Below are 24,713 nucleotides of genomic sequence, written 5' to 3' on the forward strand. Positions count from 1 at the left end.
GACGGCTCAGAGCCTGGAGCCTGTTTCAGATTCTGTGTCTCCCTCTCTCTGACCCTCCCCTGTTCATGCTCTGTCTCTTCCTGTCTCAAAAATAAATAAAAATGTTAAAAAAAAAAATTTAAAAAAAAAAAAAAGAAGAAACATACAGTTCACCTATGGGTTCAATTATTATAACTGTCCCTTAGTTTCCCCACTCAGTGTGGGCAGATATAGGGAGTTGAAGGTTAAGCATACATCCTAGGTAAAGGCAACGGTCAAATTTCTTCCCACAAAGAAATGGAAACAGTCTGTTCACTTCGTTAGCAACTAACCTGTGAGCACCTGCGTGTACCCTCCATTGATGGATTATGTGGCCTAAGGACACCTAAACTTGGGGTTTCCCCCAAAAGTTTCAAAAAAAATTCTGAAAGCTATCCATAAAAATGTCATTTATAACTTTTCACTCTGTAACAAACACATTATATTAAAATGACTTGGGGTGATTATTTCATTTACTTTATATATGACAAATATACTACGAAAAAGCTAATTATAAGGTGACATACACTTTACCAAATTTCTTAAGGTAAGAGAAAAAACCGCTTGAGGGAAATTACGTATGTAACAGACAATCAAAAGATACAGTTCACAAACAAAGCTCCAAATGCAGGTCTAGTGGCCAAAGTTAACGATAAAGACAACGGTGCAGGGGTCTCATTGCTTTGCTCTCCGTGGCTATCCTGCACATACTTTCTATCTTTGTACACGGCTGACTGGACACTTTCATAGCTTCTTTCTTCGGTCTCATTGGACACCAAGTGCCATCTTCTTGGAATTTGATCTCATCCACATCAGAACAGTCATTGAGAATTTCCATGAAAAGCCTATAAACCAATTAAGAAGTGCATAAATGTAATCCATGGCTTTGTTCAAAGGTGAGCTAAGTAACACATACTGCCTTGGAGACAAAAGTGATGCTATCTGACCTTTTTGTTTGTTTTGGTGTTTCAATACTTCACACTTTACAACAGCTGTTACACACCCCCCCCCCTTCCCCTCCTAGGTTTTAGATCTTTAAGGGGTTTACTGAATATCATCTAAGAAACCAGTTGACTAAATAGACACCTGGAGCCTCCTAGCCAGGACTGGTAGTAAAGAGCAACCTCCAGCATAACATACAAAACAGACATGAGCAAATATAAAGGTTATTATACAAAAAATAATTTATAAGCTTATTATCAAGAAAAAATGTCATAGGGGTGGGGAAAGGAGCATTAGGGCCATTAAAAAGTCTCAATAAATTTAAAAGAACTCAGCATACAAATTATGTTCTATGACCATAATGAAATCTGAATCTTCAGAAAAATATGTGGAAAACGCCCAAATATTTGGAAACTAAACAAAACCACCAATGAGACAAAGAAAACATAAAAACATAAATTAGAAGGTATTTTGAACTGAATATGAAAATTAATAAAATTTGTGGAATATAGCTAAAGCAGTACTTGCAGGAAAAGTTATAGCATTAATCTTCTTATATTAGGAAAGGACTCAAATCAAACCTCAGCTTCTACCTAAAGGAAACTAGAGAGCAAATTAAAATGAAAGTACACACAAAAAGGGAAACAACAAAGAACAGAAACAAATAAAATAGAAAAAGAGGAAAATCAATCAAAACAAAAGGCTAACAACCTTCAGTAAAACTGACAACCTTCTGGTCAGACTGAAGCTCACTCAGAAAGAAACAGATCACCTGAGGAACCCTACGTATATTAAAGAAACTGCATTTGTAGTGAAAAACTTTACCACAAAGAAAACCCCAGTCCCAACCATCTTCACTGGGGGATTCTACCAAATATTTGAGGAGACAAAATACCACCACTTCCCAACTCATTTGTGTGGGGCCAGGATTACTGTAGTATTAAAACCAGACAAAGGCATTACAAGAAAGCAACAGACGAATATCCCTCGTGAAATTTAGCAAAACAAAGCCAATGATAAAAAGGATAACATAATGCTAGACTACAAGTTACATGAGACTGTACTGCACGTTTCCACAGCTAACACTTATGTTGGGATACACTTACCCATCTAAAATTAGACTTTCATAGGCAGCCTTTTTGTCGCACACAGGACAAATCCAGGTGGGCTTCTTCTCATTCATTTGCAGATAAAGGGCAGCATCAAAACACTGTAGATGTGTACAAGTCACTGCACGGCATGGGATCGTCAGCCTCATTTTCCCTAACTACAGAAAGGGAAGACAACAGGGGAAACCTTTCAGAAAGGGTAGCAAAGCCTCAAAGGCAAGAGTCGGTCATAAAAGTCTGAAAAGATCTCACAAGAAGATCAAAATGAAAAAGATTCTCAAACCAGAATTTCTTTCTAATCAAGATCACTACATATATTATTTGTGTTCACTCACTGCCCTATGACTTTTAAAAGACTATTTCAGGGGCACCTGGGTGGCTCAGTGGGTTAAGCAAGCATCCGACTCTTGATTTCAGCTCAGGTCATGATCTCACAGTTTGTCAGTTCAAGTACCACATTGGGCTCTTCACTGACAGTGTGGAGCCTGCTGGGGATTCTCTCTCTACCTTGCTCTCTGCCCCTCCCCTGCTTGCACTCTCTCCCTCTCTCTCAAAATAAACAAACATTTAAAAAAAATAAATAAAAGCCCATTTCACTTTTTGAAAATAATTAACACGTAAATTCAGAGGCAGAGAAAAATACATATACAACAAAAACCTGTCTCTTTCTCACCTGTTACCCTGTTTAGAGGGAACCACTATTACCCACCTCTTATATGCTCTTTCATAGATATTCTATGTATAACCCAGTGTGTATTTTAAAAATACATTTTCCCATAAATGGTGGCAAGCAATACACACAATTCTGTGCCATCTGTCACATAATACAACTTAATAATTATTTCACGTATATTCAGTACATAAAAAGCTACCATGGTATGAAGACATAATTGATGTGAAGTACGTGCTATGAATGATCATTATTTACTTAACCAGTACCATCCCCTGGTGATGGACATTTAAATTGTTCCTAATATTTTATCACTACAAATGATGCTGTAATAAATAACTATAGGCTAAATTCCCAGAAGTGATATTTTTGGGTCAAAGGGAAAGTGCATTTGTGATTTCTGTCATACTAACAAACTGTATTGATTTATGCATATACATGCATTAATGAGCTTGGTTCCCCTCAACTTTGTCAACACAGTCCTATTAATTCACTTTGATCTCTACCAACCTGATAAGTGAAAACCACCCCATTATAATTGTGAACTACATTTCTCTTATTATAAGTGAAGCTGAGCTTATTTTTACTTTTTATTTTTAGAGAGTGAGAGAGTGAGTATGCGAGTGGGGCAGGAGGAGAGAGAGAGAATCTTAAGCAGGCTCCATGCTCAGTGCAGAGCCCGATACAGAGCTCGAGCCCATGACCCTGGGATCATGACCTGAGCTGAAATCTACTCACCCAGCCAGGTGCCCTGTTCTTTTTTACTTCTAAGAGTTATCTGTGTTTCCAAGAGCAGTCTATACATAACTTTTTCTCCTTCCTGGTTGGCTATTAGTCTTTGGTTATTTATCTACAGAAGCTTTACGTTAAGTCAGCTTCGTGTATGTGATATGAATTGCAAATGTGTTTTTTATTTACAAAAATGTTTTACTTGTGTATAATCACATGTGCTGATATTCCAATATACTTTTATATAATTCAGTGCTCTGTTCAATTCTTATTCCAATTGGGAGAGGTACACCAACATCAAGACACACACCCAGATTAGACAGAGTCTTTCAACAACCTTCCCAATACATTTCCTTTACAGAGAACCTATCAGTTTATGACCAGCTCTCTGTTATTCTGACAGAAAATGTGTTTCTCCCACTATGGACTCTAAACTCCACAAGGACAAGGTCCACGTCACTGTTCGCCACTATAATCCAAGTGTCACAGCACAGTACCTGGCACACAGCATATGCGCAGTATTTGTTGAGCAGATGGTAGAACAAATGGAAAAAGACGGGGAAAGTGGCAAAGGGAACAAAGGGGAGAAAAGGGAGGAAGGAAGGACTTCTTTATATGCCCTCTAAAGTCCAGAAGAATTCACAGCAAAATTACATCGTTAACTTTGCCTGAAGGGTAGGATTTTTAGAATGTTCCTGTTTGTTTTTTTTCCCTTTTGGTTTACCTCTTATTTCTTTCTCCTAAAATGAACATTTGGTTATTTTGTAATTCAAAAGAAAATAATGTAGCCAGGCCATCATCACAGCCATAACTAATGTTTGTACAGTTCTACTTACACGCGAAGTGCAACGATGAGTATATTTATTAATCCTAGTGAGCTTTTAAACCTAACAAGTGTGCTACATGATCCATCTATATTATCATCCGCCCCTGAGAACACCGAGGCACAAAGAGGGTAGATAATGACGACCACTGCAAAGTCAGAAAGTGGCAGGGCCAATATGTGAACCAAGCAGCCCTGGCTCCAGAGTCTATACTCCTGATCACTGTGCTGACTCCATCTGAGGTCTAACTAGAATTCTAAACGGGATCTTACAAGTTACCGTGATTCGTGCAAGTATGTAGCACAAACAACTCATTATTTAAGGCAGAAAAAAAGTGAGAATAGAACTAAAATAGGCAATTTCTCTTCTTATGATACTCGCTATGTTTTCCCTTCCTTTAAATAACAAATTATCCCTTAAGTGATGTAGAATCTTACTGTGTGCTAAGGAGTTTTACATAAACTTCACATAATTTTCATAACAACCCTATGACTCCAGAAAGAGTAGTACCTATATTAATGCTTTTGAAATGAAGATGCTGAGGCTACATGAGACTACAAACACCACACTCACTGAGACACAGTGGCTGGAGCTAGAACACAAACCCAAGTGTTTTTCACTTCCATGAGAACCCTCCTAGTTTTTACATCATACATGGTCCCGGTTCTCGGTTTTTAATTATCTATCCTTCCCAATTTTGCTAACAGTTTTTGTTCTGTTAGGAATGGATTTAGCACCTAATGAGATGATCACAGGGGTTCCCTCCCACCTTTCAATTATTAATATAAATAATTTTAATAGATTTTCTAAAATCAAACCACTGCATTCCTAAGAGGCATCCCTTTGTTATCACATATTATTCTTTTAAAATACTGGATTCTTCTTAAAGTACTGGATTCTAATGGCTAGTGTTTTCTTTAGGAATTTTTCATCATTGCTTTTTTTTTTTTTTTTTTACACACAATCAAGTGCCTAGAAATAACCGAAATAATAACTTTTTTTAAAAAGGTTGAACAAGTAATTTACACCATACCCAATCAACAAAATACCTACAGTGACTAAAATAAGATACATCTACACATTAATTTTTAAGATATACTGTTAATTTTAAAAAAGTAAAGCACAGAACCGTGCATGCAGCACGATTTTTTCCAATAAACATGCATGATTATGAACAATAAAGTTAAATCTAGAAAGATGTATTTCATACCATTAGTAATAATGTTACTTCTGAGTAACAGACTTAAGCAATTAAAAATTTTTTATCTGAATACTTTTACAATAAAGTAGGTATTAATTGTCAACTTTCATAATTTATTCCTTTAAAATAATGCTCTAACTTGGCCTACTATGTTTTTTTTTGGCTACTAGTTCTTGAACTTTTGGCCTCAGAATCCTTTTACTCTCTTAAAAATCGAGAATCTCAAATAATTTTTATGTATATATTAATCAATATTTACTATAGAAATTAAAGCAGACATTTTTAAAACAAGAATACACAAGTACACACTACACCACCATCAGCTGACCCTTGTTAACCACCACTGTCTACTCAGGACAGAATGAGAGCAGAAAAAGGACAAACTGTGTCCTGGTATTATTATAAAAATAGCTTTGACTTCGTGAACTTCTTCGAAAAGTTTCAGGAGACCCCAAGTATCTCTGGGTCACACTTTGAGAATTTGCTTTTTATCTTCTTCGGTGCCATTTTCATTTCTCCTATCACTGCCTCAGAATTTCCACAACATACAGAACTGAAAACATTCACTGCTGTGGAAGTTAATGATCCTAAATTTAATCCTACTCTACCGTCTCTCAAGAGTTAATGAGCATTTCCCAAGTTAAAAAGGCATTTCTTACCATCTGGCCAAATGTGATCAATTTCCTAATACTGATCATGGTGTGTTAGTAAAAGAAATTTTGAATGTGTTAAATTCTATTTAGTCAGATGTCTGATGGATAACGGGCACCTGGGAGGTTCAGTCGGTTGACCACCTGACTCTTGATTTCAGCTCAGATCATGATCCCAAAGTCATGGGATTGAGCCCTGCATGGGGCTCCACACTAAGTGTGGAGCCTGCTTAAGATTCTCTTTCCCTCTCTTTCCCTCTCTCCCCATCTGCCCCTCTCCCCACTAGCACATGTCTCTAATAAAAAAATAACAAAATAAAATATTCTATTTAGTCAGATGATGGTGCTGTTTTATGAATGAAATGGTTCCCAACCAATTCAACACTTTTTTTGATTTGTAAAATTTTTAAGTTTTAAATGCCAGTTAACAGTGCAATATTAGTTTCAGGTATACAATGCAGTGACTCAACAGTTTCACACAATACCCAGTGCTCACCGTATCAAATACACTCCTTAATACCCATCATCTATTTCTCCCATCCTCCACCCACCTCCTTTCTGTTAACCATCAGTTTGTTCTCTGTAATGAAGAGTCTGTTTCTTGGGGCACCTGGGTGGCTCAGTCGGTTGAGTGTCCGACTTCAACTCAAGTCATGATCTCACGGTAAGTTCGAGCCCCACACTTGGCTCACTGCTCTCAGTGCAGACCCTGCTTCGGATCCTCTGTCCCCTCTCTCTCTGCCCCTCTTCTGTTTGTGCTCTCTTTCTCAAAAATAAATAAAAATAAATAAAACCTTTTTTTTTTTTTTTTTTTTTTTTTTAAGTCTGTTTCTCAACAGATGCTAGCGAGGATGTGGAGAATGAGGAACCCTCTTACACTGGTGTGAATGCAAACTGGTGCAACCACTCTGGAAAATGGTATGGAGGTTCCTCAAAAAGTTCAAAACAGAATCACCTTATGATCCAGCAACTACACTCCTGGGTATTTACCCAAAGTATACAAAAATACAGATTCAAAGGGGTACATGCACCCTGATGCTTACAGCAGCATTATCAACAATACCCAAACTATGGAAAGAGCCCAAATGTCCACTGACTAACAAATGGATAGAGGAAATGTGGTATATACACAAGGGAATATTGCTCAGCCATCAAAAGAATGAAATCTCACCATTTGTAACGATGTGGATGAAACCAGAGTATATTATGCTAAGTGAAATAAGTCAGAAAGACAAATACCATAGGATTCCACTCATATGTGGAATTTAAGAAATAAAACAGATGAACATATGGGAAAGAAAAAAGAGAGAAGCAAACCATTAGAGACTCTTCACAATAGAGAACTGAGGGTTGATGGGGGATGGGATAAATGGGTGATGGGTATTAAGGAGAGCTCTTGTTATGATGAGCATTTGGTATTATAAGTAATGAATCACTTAATTCTACTCCTGAAACCAATATTACACTATATATTAACTAACTAGAATTTAAATAAAAACATGAAAAAGAAAAAAAGGGTCTGTTTCTTGGTTTGCCTCTCTTTTTGCCCCTTTGCTCATTTGTTTCTTAAATTCCACATGAGTGAGATCATATGGTATTTGTGTTTCTCTGACTGACTTACTTCGCTCACCATTAATGCTCTAGCTCCATCCATGTCGTTGCACATGGAGAGATTTCTTTCCTTTTATGGCTGACTAATATTCCAGTGTGTGTGTGTGTGTGTGTGTGTGTACACACACCCCACATTTTTTTATCCATTTATCAGTCAATGGACACATGGGCCATTTCCACATAATGCTGCTATAAATATCAGGGTAAGGGGTGTGTGGTTGGCTCAGTCAGCTGAGCGTCCAACTCCTGATTTCAGCTCTAGTCATGATCTCATGGTTCATGGGTTTGCGACCTGTGTCAGGCTCTGCGCTGACAGCACAGAGCCTGCTTAGGATTCTCTCTCTTTCCCCTTCCCTCACTCATGCTCTCTCAACATAATAAACAAACATTTAAAAATAAGTATCAGGGTACGGGATGCCTGGGTGGCTCAGTCGGTTAAGCATTTGACTTCGGCTCAGGCCATCCTCTCATGGTTCCTGGGTTGTTCAAGCGTCAGGCTCTGTGCTGACAGCTCAGAGCCTGGAGCCTGATCTGGTTTCTATGTCTCCCTCTCTCTGCCCTTCTTTGCTCCTGTTCTCTCAAAAATAAACAAACATTGAATCTCTCTCAGAAATAAACATTTAAAAAAAATTTTTTTTAAATAAGTACCAGGGTAAAATGTTAAGCAGAGTGTCTAAATTGATTTTCACTCTACTATAGTCTAATCAGTATCTATCTAAATTAATAAAGAATGTGTGTAAGTAAAAAATGGCCCAAATCAGTGGTTCCAAGCTATATATGAGTCAGAATCTTAAGAGATAAAATCAAATCCAGCTTCGTTTTTTATCCCCCAGCCACCCAGCCCATGTCTGCAGGACAGACTGAAAACCACTAGCTGCTATCACTACAATACAACTCCTGTGTAAAATTCACTGTGTTCAGAAATACACTCAATCAGATCCCGCCTTCAATAATGACTGTAAAATTACCTTTCGTAGGTCCCAAGGAGAGAGGCGTTGGACTGTGCTACCCACTATCCAGATTCATGTCTACTCTGAATCATTTTATAAACATACTGTGAAATATAACTAACATCTCTTCCACTACCTTAAAGCTATCATTTTCTCTCATTTTTGCCTCCTATCCCAGGGTTCACCTCTTATCCTTCCAAATGCCTATGATCCATTCTGTGCTTCTCTATTTCCTACCACTAAACCACATCCTGTGTTAGTTCCACAGGCAGCTAGCTGCACTCTTTTCTGCTTTCTTCAACTAATACCAGTACTGTCTCTTCCTCAAAACGACTGTCATTCGTTTCATTTGATCGAAACACCTGTTTGGTGTTTTAATTAATATGCATCGTATCCTACAGTTAGCTTCAACTTCATGTTACCACTACCACAGCCTGAAAAGAACCATTCATGCTTTTCTTAGTGCTGAACAAACCAGGTAGGATGAATACTTAAGCTCAAAAGACAGTCCAAGGAACAGACTTGTTTCACTTGTCAGCAGAGAAAGAGAGTATTTAATAAACTTAAAGCAGGATCTTGTTACTTCATCTCTTTAAAAAATTGAAATGTTAATGTTCTTAAACACGGTCAGCTTTACTGAAAAGAAACTGCTCCCTATTCTTATACAGAAGGAATCCTAACCACTCTGATATACCACCTTCACTATTTTGAAAATCTGAGAATCCATTAGTATGTTGGGCTATTGTGTTTTGTTTTGGTTGTTCTCATACAGAATGGCACAGTGTTTGAAGAAAAAAAAAAAGGAAACAAAAGAATAAAAAACAAATGCCAAGAAAATAAGACAGAAAATGGCATCATGCAACTGTTAGCAAACTCCTCAGGTAAGTTGTATCGAAGCACTTTCTTCCTGACCGAACATTCTGCTACTAAAGCATAAAAATAATACAGGGCACCTGGGTGGCTCAGTCAGTTAAGCATCTGACTCTTGATATCCAATCAGGTCGTGATCCCACGGTTCATGAGTTCAAGCTCCGCATTGGGCTCTGTGCTGACAGTGTACCACCTGCTTGGCATTCTCTCTCTCCCTCTCTCTCTGCCCCTCCCCTACTCACTCGCTCTCTCTCTCTCTCTCTCTCTTAAAATAAACAAACATTTTTTAAATGCTGCAGACAAATTAAAAAGAAAACAATAAAGGTAACATGAATTCCCTTCCCATATAGCGACTATGCCTAGAATATAGCCAGCAATTAACATTTACTCGATATACTAGTGTTAAACCATAAAGAACTGTCAATATTCAACTGTTTTTGACCAACAGAATGACAATTTCCTGTGTTTCAATTTAGTATCAATTTTAACACAAGAGGGAGGAAAGGGTAATGTGAAGATACTCAGAAGAACTCGTGCCTCAAGGTCTGCACAGAGCTTATAAGTAGAAGAGGAGGTCCCGGGTCCAAACACAAGCCCTACAGGGCCTCTGCCTCCCCATCGGGGCATGAGTTGTGTTCCCCCCCTCTCCTAAGACTGCAGACATTCTCTCTGGGTCTAATAACCAGAGATTCCCAATTTCTAAGCAATCCCAATTTCATGCAATTCTAATCCTTTTCAATAAAGCTAAGTTAGTTCAAGTTAATGATAATTTAAAAAATAAATTCAGAAAGAAAGATATCTATAAACACCACTTTCCAGGGTGATAGAGAGGTGAACTTATAACCAGGATATATTTTAGCCCAGTCTGGCATTATGGCATGTTGTTCTGAGAACTGGAATAATGTCAGAAGATCAAAATTTTTATCCTTGTTCTACTACTAACTGTGTGATTTGGGTTAGCCAACCTCTTTTAGTCTTAGTTTTCTCATCTGCAAAGTTTTGCTAAGACAGTTAAATTAAGGACCATATGATAGGAACTCAACAAAGTATTCCCTTCTCTCCCCCTCCCTCTGACACAATTCTCTCTCCATGTAAAATATTGTACATTTCTCACAATGGTGGCTGGTCATGAGTTGCTCCCAAAACTACACTCCTGATTCCAGGACTTTTCTCATAAAGTTCCTCACATCTGGAAAGGGTCCCCTCCAACAGTACTGATTTTAAAGAAACTGTCATTCACTATTCCTGACCCCTCCCATCTCTTTGGTACTCTATTAGCAAGATTACATGCGGTAAGTACGAGTTAGCTTTATCTCTCAAACTAGACTCTTCACTTTCTGACAACTTCCTATCAAGTCCTCAGTATTTTCTCCCGAAATTAGCTCAGTACCAAGCACATAGGAGAATCTGAATGTTCCTGACTGATTTCTACCCCTAGCCTCTATGTAAAGAGATATAAAAATTATCGTGCAACTGGGGTGCCTGGGTGATTCAGTCGGTTGACCATCCGACTCTTGGTTTCGTCTCAGGTCATGATCCCAGGGGTGGTGGGATGGAGTCCCATGTCAGACTCTGCACTGGGTGGGGAGCCTGCTTAAGACTCTCCCTCCCTCTCCCTTTCCCTCTCACCCCCCCTCTGTGCCTCCCCCACTCGTGTGTGTGGGCTCTCTCAAGAAAACAAAAATTATTGTGCAACTCTGAAGTATATTATAGATTAAGAATCTCACACATTCTAACTCATTAAACCAGAACTATCAATCAGCATTATCAGGTACTGGTAATTTTACTACTACTTTTCAATACTGTTTATATTCCGATAAAAGGAGCCAACTCTCTACATACGTTTACTGTTAGCTGTGGATGGTCTAGAGCAAAAAACTCTGACAGATTATTTTGAACCTACTAAATAAAGCTCTCTTCCCTCTTTGATACAATCTTTTAGGTCTCTTCTTGTTCAGTTAGTGCTTAAACAATGTCTGCATTCTTTAGAATTATAATGCTTAATCATTAAACTTCCTGAATGGAAAAACAACAAAAGTTCAGAATTCCATCATAATATATCATTCGTCCCACACTTACTTTTATAGGAAAATTAGTAATTTATAGAAAGCGAAACACCCCAGAATGTCTTGCTGCGTTACTTACAGGGCACATCAAGGATACCCGGAGGCTAGTTGTAGCAATTTCACTGTCAGGATCTGCAGTAAGTTTTTCTTTAACTTTAAAAAGAAAGAAAAAGAATTCAAAAATTTTTTCAACGAACTGTAAGAATTATGAACAGAATTATAGAAATATATATCATCTTATTGTTAATACGTTTCCCAAACATTTCCAATAGGTCAACCAACTATAAAAACATAAAAACCCCCGAAACATTAAGGATTAACATACTGAAAACACAATCCTACTTCCAGTATCAGGTTTAAGCATTACAAACTTGCAAACTCTAGATCACATGTTTAACTGAATTTTTAAGTTTCCTTTTAAAAGTAAAATTGCAGGTAAGGAAGAGTTTCAAAAACAGAAAGGTGCTTAAGGCTTCAGAACAATCCAACGGTTAGGAAAGGCACTTGGAAACCAGCAGTACTCTGGGCTTTAACGCTTTCCTCACACACACTCATAACTTTATTAGGGAGTAATTTGTAAACAGAAGGGGCACAATATTCTTACACTTCCTTTGACAACTGAAAACTACAATGGATGTGGAATGTCTCTGCAATTTTATTGACCAGGTGATGTATACAAGGTACCGTATACACAAGCTAACAATTATACGTGTGGCCTTTAGGTGCCTAATTCTCAACACCATGCTGAGAATACATCAGGAAATGGAGGCCGCTGAATCCGAACAGGGCAAGCAAGAAGAACTACGGGCTTCTCTGGCTTCCCGCTCCAGGCAGGAAGATGCACACTGAGTCATTTCAGGAGATGAGGATGGTTTAAGTACAAGAAACGCAACATCATTTCAACAGCCCTACTTGGCTCCCTTTTCAATCTGTAGATCCTCTTTTCCTTTCCGGTTCATTCAGTTGGTATGGAAGGTAATTTGAGGGAAAATATTCTCTTTCCCAGGAAAATGTCTGTTCAATTGAATTAAGTTACTGAACTGAATTATTTACAGTTTGGGTTAGACTTTTTCTCTATTATTACATAAAACAAAACATCTGAGAAGGCAAATACTGTTGATAGTTATCAACATTCTTCTGCAAAAAGAGCCTCTTATTTAGAATTTTTTAAAAGGTACATTCTATTACACACTGGAGGTTCTGAAGACTTGCATTTCTATTTGCAAGTCAATGTATGCATCCAAATTACCACCAACCTGACATTTACCTAAATAAATTTTCATGAAAAACCCCAAAATCAGACTAGTTGGGATTTTAAAATTGATCCACTGGGAGTGATTTCTAAGAGAATGGTTTTGCACGTTAGAGGGCTCTGTTCTTAGAATACTTTTAACTCAAAATTCATTTCAAGTTTCTAATAATTCTTCCCAATTATTCCTGTATTGATGTATATGTGAGGCTTGCTTTTTTTTTTTTTTCCCTCCCCATTAAAGCATCTCATATGCTTAGTCTTACAAACATTACTTACTTAGTGCTCTGGAATGATCAGGGTTTCTAATACCTTTCATTTTTAATCTCTGTAATAACATGGCTGACGTGAGCTGTCGTACAAGATATACAGACATGGAGTAATTCTACAAAGAAAGATAATCTGTATTAAAGACAAGAGATAATAGCCTATTTACAAAAAATACTTGTCTAAAAATTCTGGTTGCTAAAAATAACATTCAAGATAACTTTCACAGGAAGGTCAATGACTGGGAAGGGGAAAAAAAATCAACTCAGCTATTTTACAGAAGATAAAAACTCAATCATATTAAAGGTATTTCTAAATCACTTACCCCTTTAAAACATCCATGTGAAAGATAACATATATCAGTAGTTTTCAAACTGTGTTTCTAATTTAGCAAAACTGCTATCTTAGGGGCAATGATGATATGAATGAGAATGTACCCTCTCATGCCTACTTCTAACTAAAATCGTTCTGTTTTTATGTATTGGAACTGTCAGAATATTTTCACTGAAGAACAGGTTCCACTGCAGAAAAAAAGTTCAAACACCAGGGATGTGAATTAACACTTCAAATCCAGAGTTTCAAAGTTCCAATTCTGGAAGAAGAAACCACTTCATACATGGCCTTGAGCAAATCTTTAAATGAACCCAATATTGGCTTTCCTCTAAGAAAAACTCTGACAAATTAACTCCTGTTCCCAAATGCACATTAGGGAAGGGACAGCTACTGTAGTAAATAAGACACACGGAGAAACGATAAAAATCAAAAAGACAAGCCCAGAAAAAAAAAACAGCATCCAATCCCATACCTCTAGGATCTGGCACAAAGGAACCTTCGTTAGCTATTTATAGAGCTATGAAGAGATGAAATATAATTTTACCTACATACTAAAAATCTCTTGCAATTTGACTACATATATTCATTCAACTGATTCTACAATAAATGGAATACTTTTAATAGTTACCAAAACAAGTATTTTAAATATTATTTTTAATGTTCTGCAACAGTCCTTGTAAGTATCTGAGGAGTACCCAATATAGTGTGCAGGTTTTAAGTCAATTAATCATTTTAATTATAAGGAAAGAATATTATTCCCATTATGTGGCAAAAAAACCCTTCCAGGTCTTCCATGTCTACAATCATTTACTCAAAAATCTGCAAGTTAATAATTACTTCAAAAAGATATACTCTTCCATTCGAATCCTTCTCCTAAGCTTTAAAGCCTTAATACTTGCTCATTTAACAACGTTCCTTGCATACAACACCCACTCTCAAGATTTTACTTATTCGTTAAGTAGGCCTCAGGAAATCAAGCAACTTTGCTAAAATCAAACAAGGGCCAACTTGGGACTAAGCCAAAATTTTCTGAATCCTTATCCAATGCTTCACTACATTACACATTCAGTTTGTGAAAATGAAAAATATCAGGAATCAGTGCCCTATAATAAAGACAAGTGAACAGTAACAATTCAAATATGAAAGCTCAAGAAAACAAACATTAAAGAGATAGTAATATTTTTATAGTCCAAATATTAATACAAAATATTCTTTATGTCCAGCTCTGCAACTGCCTTGGTGACACAACCACAAAATTCCTGCTATAAACATAGGACTCGATTTCTCCATCCATATAATAGGAATATTACCCTTTACCTCTATGAAACAGCAAGATGAAAGTTGATGTTCAGAAATTAACTGAAATCTCTTTTGCCATTCTATTATTTCTAAATATAAACAAATAGTTCTAAAATAGGAATCCCATGTTGTATTAGTCAGTACCCCATAAATGATAATAACACATTTTGAGACTAAGAATTAGTAGAAAGCCAGGTTCAAACATAAAAGTATTGAAAAAATAATGTATTTTCATAATTCAGGGATGTGAATTAACACTTCAAATCCAGAGTTTCAAAGTTCTAATTCTGGAAGAAGAGACCACTTCATACATGGCCTTGAGCAAATCTTTAAATGAACCCAATATTGGCTTTCTTCTAAGAAAAACTTTGACAAATTAACTCCTGTTCCCAAATGCACGTTAGGGAAGGGACAGCTATATTATGAAAAAATAATGTATTTTTCACCATGTTATCTGAGGAAGCTGTTCATGTAAAGCTTGGAATGGATTATTTCCAACCACAACATGAGCGCATTTAAACATCTTCCTCAAAGCCTGATAAAGCTTTGTTCCCCTTCATAAATATATAACATCATCCAAAGTTTCCAGTTTCTTAGAACACCACTTAAACACACAAACACAACTGTGATTAAACAATTTCCTTAAGAAATACTGTAATTACACTCACTTCTTTTCCAAGAAAATAAAGAGATGGCATTCAGGAAACCTTAAACTTTTTAACCTTGAGAATCTCTACATCTCCACCCCAAACTGAAAATGACTGCTTCTTGGAGATTACAATCAGAAAACTGACAAGTTAGAGCTAGTAGCATGAGCTAAGAAAAAACAAATCAGCTCCTAGTGAGATCACGTTCAGGCTACCCAGAAGAGAGTCTTTACCTTTCCGATTTCTGATGCCCACGAAATGGAAATCTGGTTTGGCACAGCTGAAGATAACCTAACTAAAGATGTAATATTCAAAGGGCGTCCAGGGCGCTTCTGTTCAATCCCATTTTTAGGTGGTGGTGCATAGCCCTAGAACCATAAGAAAGAAAAATAATTTTATATTCTCTGCAGGGGATCAAACATCTTCTCCAAGATAGATACAGATTTGCCTGATTTCACTTATATTAAGTTATTCTTTTCTTATCCTGGAAATCATACAGTTGTCATCCTAAGTTCACCAACCCAAAAGAGGAAAATGATCTTCTTAAAAACGTTGTATTTTGGGGCACCTGGGTGGCTCAGTCAGCTGAGTGTCCGACTTCGGCTCAGGTTCTGATCTCATGCTTCAAGAGTTAGAGCCCCGCACTGGGCTCTGTGATGACAGTGCAGAGCCTGCTTGGGGTTCTCTCTCTCCCTCTCCCTCTGTCCCTCCCCTGCTCGCTTGCTCGCTCTGTCTCTCTCAAAATAGAAAAATAAACTTAAAAAAAAAATGCATTCAAATACTGGGGATGGGAAAGAGGGAAAACAAAGTCTGGGAATTAAAGAACAAATTAATGCAAAAATAAACTACTGGGACTACATAAAAATAAAAAGCTTCTGCCCAGCAAAGGAAACAATCAACAAAATTTAAAGACAACCTACTGAATGAACGATAGTTGCAAACGATATATCTGATAAAGGGTTAGGATCCAAGATCTATAAAGAACGTAAACAACTCAACACTAAAAAAAAACCCCAAAGAATCCAAATAAAAACCGGGCAGGACATGAACGGACATTTCTCCAAAGACAACATACACATGGCCAATAGACACATGAAAAGATGTTCAGCATCACTCAACATCAGGAAAATGCAAGTCAAAACCACAATGAGGTGTATCACCTCACACCTGTCAAAATGGCTAAAATCGAAAACACAAGAAACAAGTGCTGGCAAGGATGTGGAGAAAAAGGAACCCTTGTGCAAACTGCTGGTGGGAATGAAAACTGGTGCGGCCACTGTGGAAAAGAGTGTGAAGGTTCCTCCAAAAATGAAAAACAGAACTAGGTATCTATCCAAAGAATGCAAAAATACTAACTCAAAAAGATATATGCACCCCGACATTTATTGCAGCACTGTCCATAATAGCCAAATTATGGAAATAGCCCAAATGCCCATCAACAGATGAATGGATGGATAAAGAAGAGGTGGTATATATGTACATTTTTAAATTCAGCCATAAAAAAATGAAATCTTGCCATTTGCAACATGGATGGAGCTAGAAAATATAATGCTAAGTGAAGTGAAGTCAGAGAAAGACAAATACCATAGGATTTCACTCGTATGTGGAATCTAAGTAACAAAACAAATAAGGGACAAAAAACAGACCAAGAAACAGATACCTAACTATAGAGAACAAACTGACGGCCACCAGATGGGTGTGGAGAATGGGTGAAATAAGTGGTAGGGATTAAAGAGCACAGTTATCACGATGAGCAGTGAGCAATGTGTAGAGCTGTGCAATCACTATATTATACACCTGAAACTAATGTAACACTGTATGTTAATTATACTGGAATTAAAATTTTAAAACAATAAAATTTAAAAAATAATAATAATACATATTTGTTGTAGTTTGTGGGGAAAAAAGGAACAAATTAATGAATTTCAAAGGAATTACTAAAGTCTTATGAATAAGAAAAAAGCTCTCCACTGCCTGCTCTCCAAGTAGAAAAGAAACGGTCACCTTTAAAACCAGATCATGTTGACAAAGAATAATCATTATTTCAATTGACATTAAACTAGCTTGATGACTCTAATACTGGAATTTAAGCTTTATTCTACTTTTTCCAGTTAGTATTTGTTTTAAATAGCAAGTGTACTCATTTTTGATTCACATTACACCCAATTCTCAATTACCAAAAGACTCTTCAGTTTGTAATTTTCAAAAGTAAACTAATATATTTTTTAGAAAATTAAAATTTCTGGGTGGCTCATCGGTTAAGTGTCTGACACTTGATTTTAGCTCAGGTCACGATCCCAGGGTTGTGATATTGAGCCCCAACACCGGGCTCCATGCCCAGAGTGGAGCCTGCTTAAGATTCTCCCTCTTCTTCTCCCTCTGCCCCTCCCCCACTCATGCGAGCCACAGGCACTCCCTAAAAAAATTAAAATAAATAAAATAAAATAAAATAAAATACAATGAAATAAAATAAAATAAAATAAAATAAAATAAAATAAAATTTCTTAGCTGTGAAAACATCTATGTATTTAAAAAAAAAAGCAAACACCATATCTTGGTATGTAATTTAACTATGTACCACTGAGAAGAAAAAAATACAAAGTTAGTGACACAGTCTAGCATATCACTACTTATTTCTGCATGCACAGCAAAGAAATATAAGCAAAATGAATTGGCTAACGTATTCCTTTTAAATACACCGAAGAATCTTCTGAAGGACTTTTCACTCAGTTATCACTGCATATGTTTCATGGTATCTCCCAATACACCACCAAGAGCTCTGGAGATAAAAGTATTCCTTAAAACTATATTCTATTCCACTAGCGTCTCTCAGATTTCCCAGCAGGACTGACACCCTTAAATCAGCATGTGTTAATGCTGATACAGTCTGGATCTTATGACAATGTACTGATCAAAGGTTTTCAAACAACAACCAGGATTCATGAACCTTCCTTAAAATGTTCTTAAATCATTTATTGGCTAAAAAACCCAAGGAAGCCAGCTAACCAGTCATGCCACAGGAACAACATCAAGGCTGCACAAGTATAGGCAATGACAATACATTACAGCTGCCACGTGGTAATCGGCAATTGTAAGATACCTCTGGGTTTTGGTGATGTTGAAATATGCATGTTAGAAACAATGAAATATAGTATTGGTGGTATTACACAATTAGGGGACATCCTTCACTGCCTCATAGGAGATAGGACAGTAATTATTAAGTGGGAATTCACCTAACTTGCAATCTACAACTTGCATCAAGACTCTGAAAATCACTGAAAACAGTTTGAGCAGGGGAGAAGAAAGTCAAAGAGAATAACTTAACAGCCATTTATACTATGAAAAGAGAAATTGTGTGTGTGTGTGCCTGTGTACATGTATGTAGGAAGGTTATACCTATCTAAAGTTGTTCAAGTGAAATAAAACAAACAAAAAATCATTCCCTTATAAAGAGACTCTAGGAATTGGTTCAATGAGCAAACAGTATAAGGAATATCAACACCAAGATCTGGGTAATTCTGAACGAAACCTGTTTTGTCTGTTTCTGGCCTGGAAGTTAATTTGGTCTTCTGGTATGTCCACTGGTAGGTTAACCAAATAAAACAATGGTACAGGGTCTGCCAAGATGATAAAAATAACACACGAACTTGCTAAACAGTGAACTCTGTAAACTGGAATCTGAGACACCGAGCAACAGCTTTAAGTCAGTATGACACAGGAAGAGAGTGCCAAGAGCAGGGAGAATAAGAGACTTTAAAAATGAGGTTGTTTGCAAACGCAAAATCAATTATGGTACTAGTCTTAGCCACCTAAAGTATTTTAAATCTATTCTCCATCTCACCTGACCAGTTTGATTTCATTGGTAGTTCTGAGTTACCTGTTAACTTCTCTTCTCCTTCTGAGCATTAGCATCACCTCCACTCAATCATCAATTACCTGGTTACTGAGAACAGGTTATATAATTGCAATTTTCTAGAATATAAATGCATAGCTTTAATATATTTCTAACAATCTTCCACAGCTAAAGCAAAAATAAAATTAAGTTCTTTTGACAGGGGACCTCTGGAACAAGTTTAAAAGCTTTCTTAAAAAAGGCTGCCAGAGAGCCAGTAAAAGTCTGTTAGTGTCAACCTAATATTCCAATAAAAGACTCAAAAACGTTCTGTGCCGTGCTGTATGACATCCTACCTGACTGGTAACTTTGACAAAAGTTGACGGTGTTGTTCCTTTACCATTTCCCCCTATATTTTCTTATTTTTTTTTAATTGAAAAAAAATTTTTAATGCTTATTTATCTTTGAGAGAGAGAGAGAGAGAGAGAGAGAGAGAGAGAGAGAGAGGGGTTGAGCATGGGAGGGGCAGAGAGAGAGGAGACACAGAATGTGAAGCAGGGTCCGGGCTCTGAGCCATCAGCACAGAGCCCCACTCGGGGCTGGGACTCACTGACCATGAGATCATGACCTAAGCTGAAGTTGGACGCTCAACTGACTGAGCCACCCGGGAGCTCCTCCCTGACATTTTCTAATTACTACTACTACCACTACCTTAAAACTACCAACAAAGATTTACTTTTTTACTGCATTATAAAAATTGTCAAGGGGCGCCTCGGTGGCTCAGCCACTTAAGCATCCAATTCTTGGTTTCAGCTCAAGTCATGACCTCATGGTTTCATGAGTTTGAGCCCCGCATCAGGCTCCACGCTGAGTGCAGGGCCTGCTTGGGATTCTGTTTCCCTCTCTCTCTGTCCCTCCCCCTTTTGCAGTGTCTGTCTCTCTCAAAATAAATAAACTTTAAGTGTTTTCAAGCATACACAAAAGTAGAGAGAACAGGAAGTACCCACCAACTAGCTTCAATAATTATCAACATGTTGCCAATCTTGCTTCATTTGACTCTGGCTCCACCCGCAGCCCACCCAAAAATACACACCCTACCCATATACACATTTATTCTAGACATGCCACTTGATCCATACTTTTATACATATCTTTACTAACATCTTTCAAAATAAAATCACAACCTTACAAAATTAACTTCAATTCTTAAAAACTACCTAATATCCAGTCTATATTCAAATTTCCCAACTGCCTCAAATGGTTTTTTTATTATTGAACATTTCAAACATACAAAAATAGAGAAAAAAGTATAATGAATTCCTATATACCCATCACTCAATTCAATACTTTAATACTTCCATCCCAGATTATTTTAAAGCAAATCCCATACATATCATTTTATCCATATACAGCCTGGTATACAAGATGTCCTTTTACAGTCTGATTCAGAATCCAAACCTTAGTAGGTTCTGAATCCACTGATTCAGAATCCAAGCCTCACACTATGCTTAGCTGTCTCTAAAGTCTCCTTTATTTATATGTGTGTGTGTGTGTCCATATATATATATATGTATATATATATATATCCATATATACTACATCCATATCCATATATCCATATACACTATATATATAGTCCATATATATATGTCCATATATACTATATATAATATATACTATATATATAGTCCATATATATATGTCCATATATACTATATATAATACATACTATATATATATATGTGTGTGTGTGTGTGTGTATACACTGAAGAATAATGTATGTATGTGTATGTATATATACATACATTATGTGTATGTGTATATACATACACATACATATATATACACACTAAAGAATAAATTTTATTCTCCCCCACCCTCGCTTCTTCTTTTCCAATGTCATTTTCTGTTGGAGTTACCAGGACTTTTGACCTGAAGAATGACCTTACCTTCTAAATAAGGCATATTGCTTCCTCATGGTAGGAAGTTCTGTTGTTCTATCTCCTGTACACGTTTTACTGGTAATTAGCTATACAGACTTGATTAGATTAAGATTCAAGTCAGATTCAGACACAAAACTTCAAGGGGAGTGTTACATACTTTCCATTGCACCACATCATGAAGCACATGAGTTTGCCCCATTTTCAGGGATGCCAAGATTGAACAGGAATTCAGCTCATGTCAGCCGATCCCTCCACAGTAACATTCCCCCATCAAGCTTTGACCTAATGGTTTTCGCATCCATTGATGGTTACCTAGAGTGATTATATAATTAGAGATTTGAAAAGAACAGTTTTCTCATCCATTATTCCCTTTGCTTATATTAAAATTTTTCCTTAAAAAACTCGACCATGTCAATATTGGGTTACCATGAAATCAATGACTCTCTCTGCCTTTACCAATTTCAGAATAATGAATTGGTGCAACTCCAGCAGTTTATTTCAGCATAATTATAAACTTGATCATGTATGTGATGGTTTTGAGTCCACTGTAGTAGTTTTTAGATGCCAACATTATCCCATCTTAAGGCCAAAGAATCTCTTCAAATTGGGGGACAGAGGTATATGTTTAAAAGAAGAAAATGCTGACTTTACCTCCAGATTTACTGTGAGGCAGACCATCTGCATGACTAATACATACAGGAAAAAAAACATATATCAGAAAAAAGAAATCCATGAACACAGAAATAGAATATATTAGGATAAGAGGCCTAGCACTGAGAAGAATTCTGACTGCACCAAGAGGAAATATTTGATTTTTGTCAGCTGAATTGTAGCACACGTCCTCGCCATTCTACAAAATCTTTCCGAGTGATACTCCCGCTGTCAATCCACTTCTACCACCCCCCAAACTTACAGCTCCACAGAATGACAGAAATTTCTCAAAATCTGTTTAAAAAGAAAAATAATTCAGTCTCTCACAATAACTCTAATAAGCAAGGAGGATCTTTCCCTCCCCACCCCTTCTGTCCTTAAAAACATAAAATGTTCTCATCTTGCTGTCAGTCTGGAAGTCAAAGATAGGGTGAGGGGGATACTCTCAGAGACCACTTCATTTGTGTCTGTCCATGCTGCACTTGTCATTCCACAAGTCCTGCTATGAGCTGCTTACTGCTGTCCCTGTATCAAGGTAATCTGGAAAATCAATGCATGAAGGCGTCTCCTAAAACTTATTATCATGACACGGGTAAAACCGCACAGAAACTGCTTTCATCGCTATTTGACCCTTAAGAATCTAGGGACACGATGCTATTATCAAGGTTATACCCTTTCTCATTCAGTTGTCTCCTTGTATACGCAGTATCAGGGTTCCATAATGACTGAGTGCTGCAGTAAGGTCTACACAGAGGAACTTGTTCCAAGACACAAACTCAAATATATTCACAGTTCTCATGGGAAATTCCATGACTGTGTCAAGCTTATTCCTCTAGGATTTGCTATGCAATAAACTAGGATCACAGGCAAGCACCACATATTAAACTTCTTTGAGACCTGTCAATGTTTCTTATAACTGGAACAAAGTCCCTGAGGATCTTCATGGTGGTGAAGAGCTCAATATATTAATTCCCACAAGGTCACTGGAGTTTCCTCTTCTGAGGCTGCAGTATACTCAACATGATTTTCATAAACCTGCTTCATGCCAGTAAACGCTCCATATTTCATTACCTCAATCAATAACAATTGTGGATCAAGAGAGGGTTTGAGGAGTTTTCTATCAGTTGCATATAAATTTATGTCAGTCGTTCGCAGAAGTTCACAGGGCTGAAAAGCCTCTTTGGGAGAGGCTGGCATTTGATTTCAGGGATGGCCCTATCAGGGTCAAAAAAAGCCCCCCCTACCCATCCCCAAGCTCCCACTGCTTTGTTTTTAAAATCTGTCTTTGCCTTTGTCCTAACACTCCACTTCTTCACCTCCTTCACAAGTACTCAGGGAGCTGCTGCAGGGTCCTCGCTCCAGAGGGGAAGGCCAGATTCATCACACAGTAACTGATCTGTTCACAAACAGCCTCATATAAGTACTGAAGGGTTAGCTGGTGCTTCGGGAAAGAAACCAGCAGTAACTGAGTAACACTGTACCAGAGAAAGTACTCCACTGCCTAATTTCTTCTCTCTCAAAAGGACTGAAAGAGTGACAAATTCAGAGATACTCAGAGTTCCATAATGGTGCTGCAGATCTCATGGATGAGGACATCATTCCAAAGCATAACACTGCTGAATTTGGAGTATTTTGTGGAACTGGTGTGTGCACCCACCATATTTTCTGCAGCAAAGCCAGAGTGTCCACAGAACCTCACACATTTCGGATAGCCCACATCACTGGCATAGTCATATACTGGACAGGTCTTCAAGGTAGGTCTCATAGACACCAAAAAGATCTTCACAGTTAGCTCTTTCTTCAGGGGTGGTGACAGAGTTAAAATAGCAATGAAAGTCAAGGGTCAAAGAGATTTTAACACACCCCAAACAAAGAAAACTGGATATGAACAGCCATGGAAAGTGTGCACAAGGGGTTCCACAATCTGTGATTTTCTCAGAATTCCTCTGCCACACATCTGGCCACCCACCGGCATCCTCCGGCTCCAAGTAAAACTGCTTCTCTCCTTAGTTCAGATCTTTGTATGATCGATCCAGATAAAGGACAGCTCCTGAGAATCCACTGTGGCTGGCTGCCAACAACCCGAGAAGCAAAATGTCTCACCTGGGTTTTGAACATGCCAGAGGCCATGTAAGCATTCCTCCTGACCACACCTCCTCAGCCTCTGTAATTTCCCCTCTCATCCCCAAAGGACGAGCTCCATGCTCTCAGACCCACGGACATCTTTCAAAAGGACTCAGGCGGCAACAGTGCAGTGTTGCTCAAGCTCTTAGGTACCTCTCAGGTCTCTAAACCCACAAGCTGTGAGGAGACAAATGGGACTCCTGACGACCAAGTCAGATCTTTGACTACAAGGACTGGCTTTGGTCATGGGCTAGCTTCACTTTGGGGGCACAAATACCATCATCTGGCTCTGGTAGAGCCCAGAGTCCTGGACCATGTTGTCCGGCCTGCTTAGCTATTCACGAGTGCTGCTTCTATTATCTACTCCAGAGCCAAGTCTCGAGTGCTCAGCAGGGATGCTAAACAGCTCCCCCAACTCCTTCTCTGTAGTCACGATGTTTCTGCTGTGCTGGAATGGCAACTTAGCATAGTGGTGGAATCAGTGTTCTCACGGCACGTCCTCAGTTAAATACACCTCCACTTGGTAGTGCCTGACAAACAGGCCATGCTCTCCTACTTTTCTGATTATGGCTTTACTGAACAGCTGCACTGATTCACTGGCTTATTCAAAGCCTTAGAGAAGACAGATACACAATCAAGTTCAACAATTAAGTGTTATTTTTAGATCTGACTAACAGGATTTAAAGAGTCTAGAGTTATCTATCAGGCCAGAAACAGGCTGTTCCCAC

At 37.8% G+C, this 24,713-nt stretch overlaps 1 protein-coding gene across 9 annotated transcripts in view; it reads right to left on the reverse strand.

Moving 5' to 3' along the window:
- PIAS2 (protein inhibitor of activated STAT 2) overlaps positions 1-24,713 on the reverse strand; it is a 95,763-nt gene that overhangs the window by 19,555 nt on the left and 51,495 nt on the right. For all 9 annotated transcript variants that reach the window (XM_053902663.1, XM_053902667.1, XM_053902666.1 and 6 more), the window contains 5 exons: positions 15,669-15,803; positions 13,169-13,274; positions 11,720-11,793; positions 2,067-2,227; positions 730-863 (listed from right to left, as the gene is read on the reverse strand). In XM_053902663.1, the coding sequence (XP_053758638.1) occupies positions 730-863; positions 2,067-2,227; positions 11,720-11,793; positions 13,169-13,274; positions 15,669-15,803 (610 nt within the window). The remainder of the gene's footprint in view (positions 1-729; positions 864-2,066; positions 2,228-11,719; positions 11,794-13,168; positions 13,275-15,668; positions 15,804-24,713) is intronic.

The sequence above is a fragment of the Panthera pardus genome, unplaced genomic scaffold, assembly GCF_024362965.1.
Source record: "Panthera pardus isolate Hobbes unplaced genomic scaffold, ASM2436296v1 HiC_scaffold_15, whole genome shotgun sequence".
NCBI classification, from domain to species: Eukaryota; Metazoa; Chordata; class Mammalia; order Carnivora; family Felidae; genus Panthera; species Panthera pardus.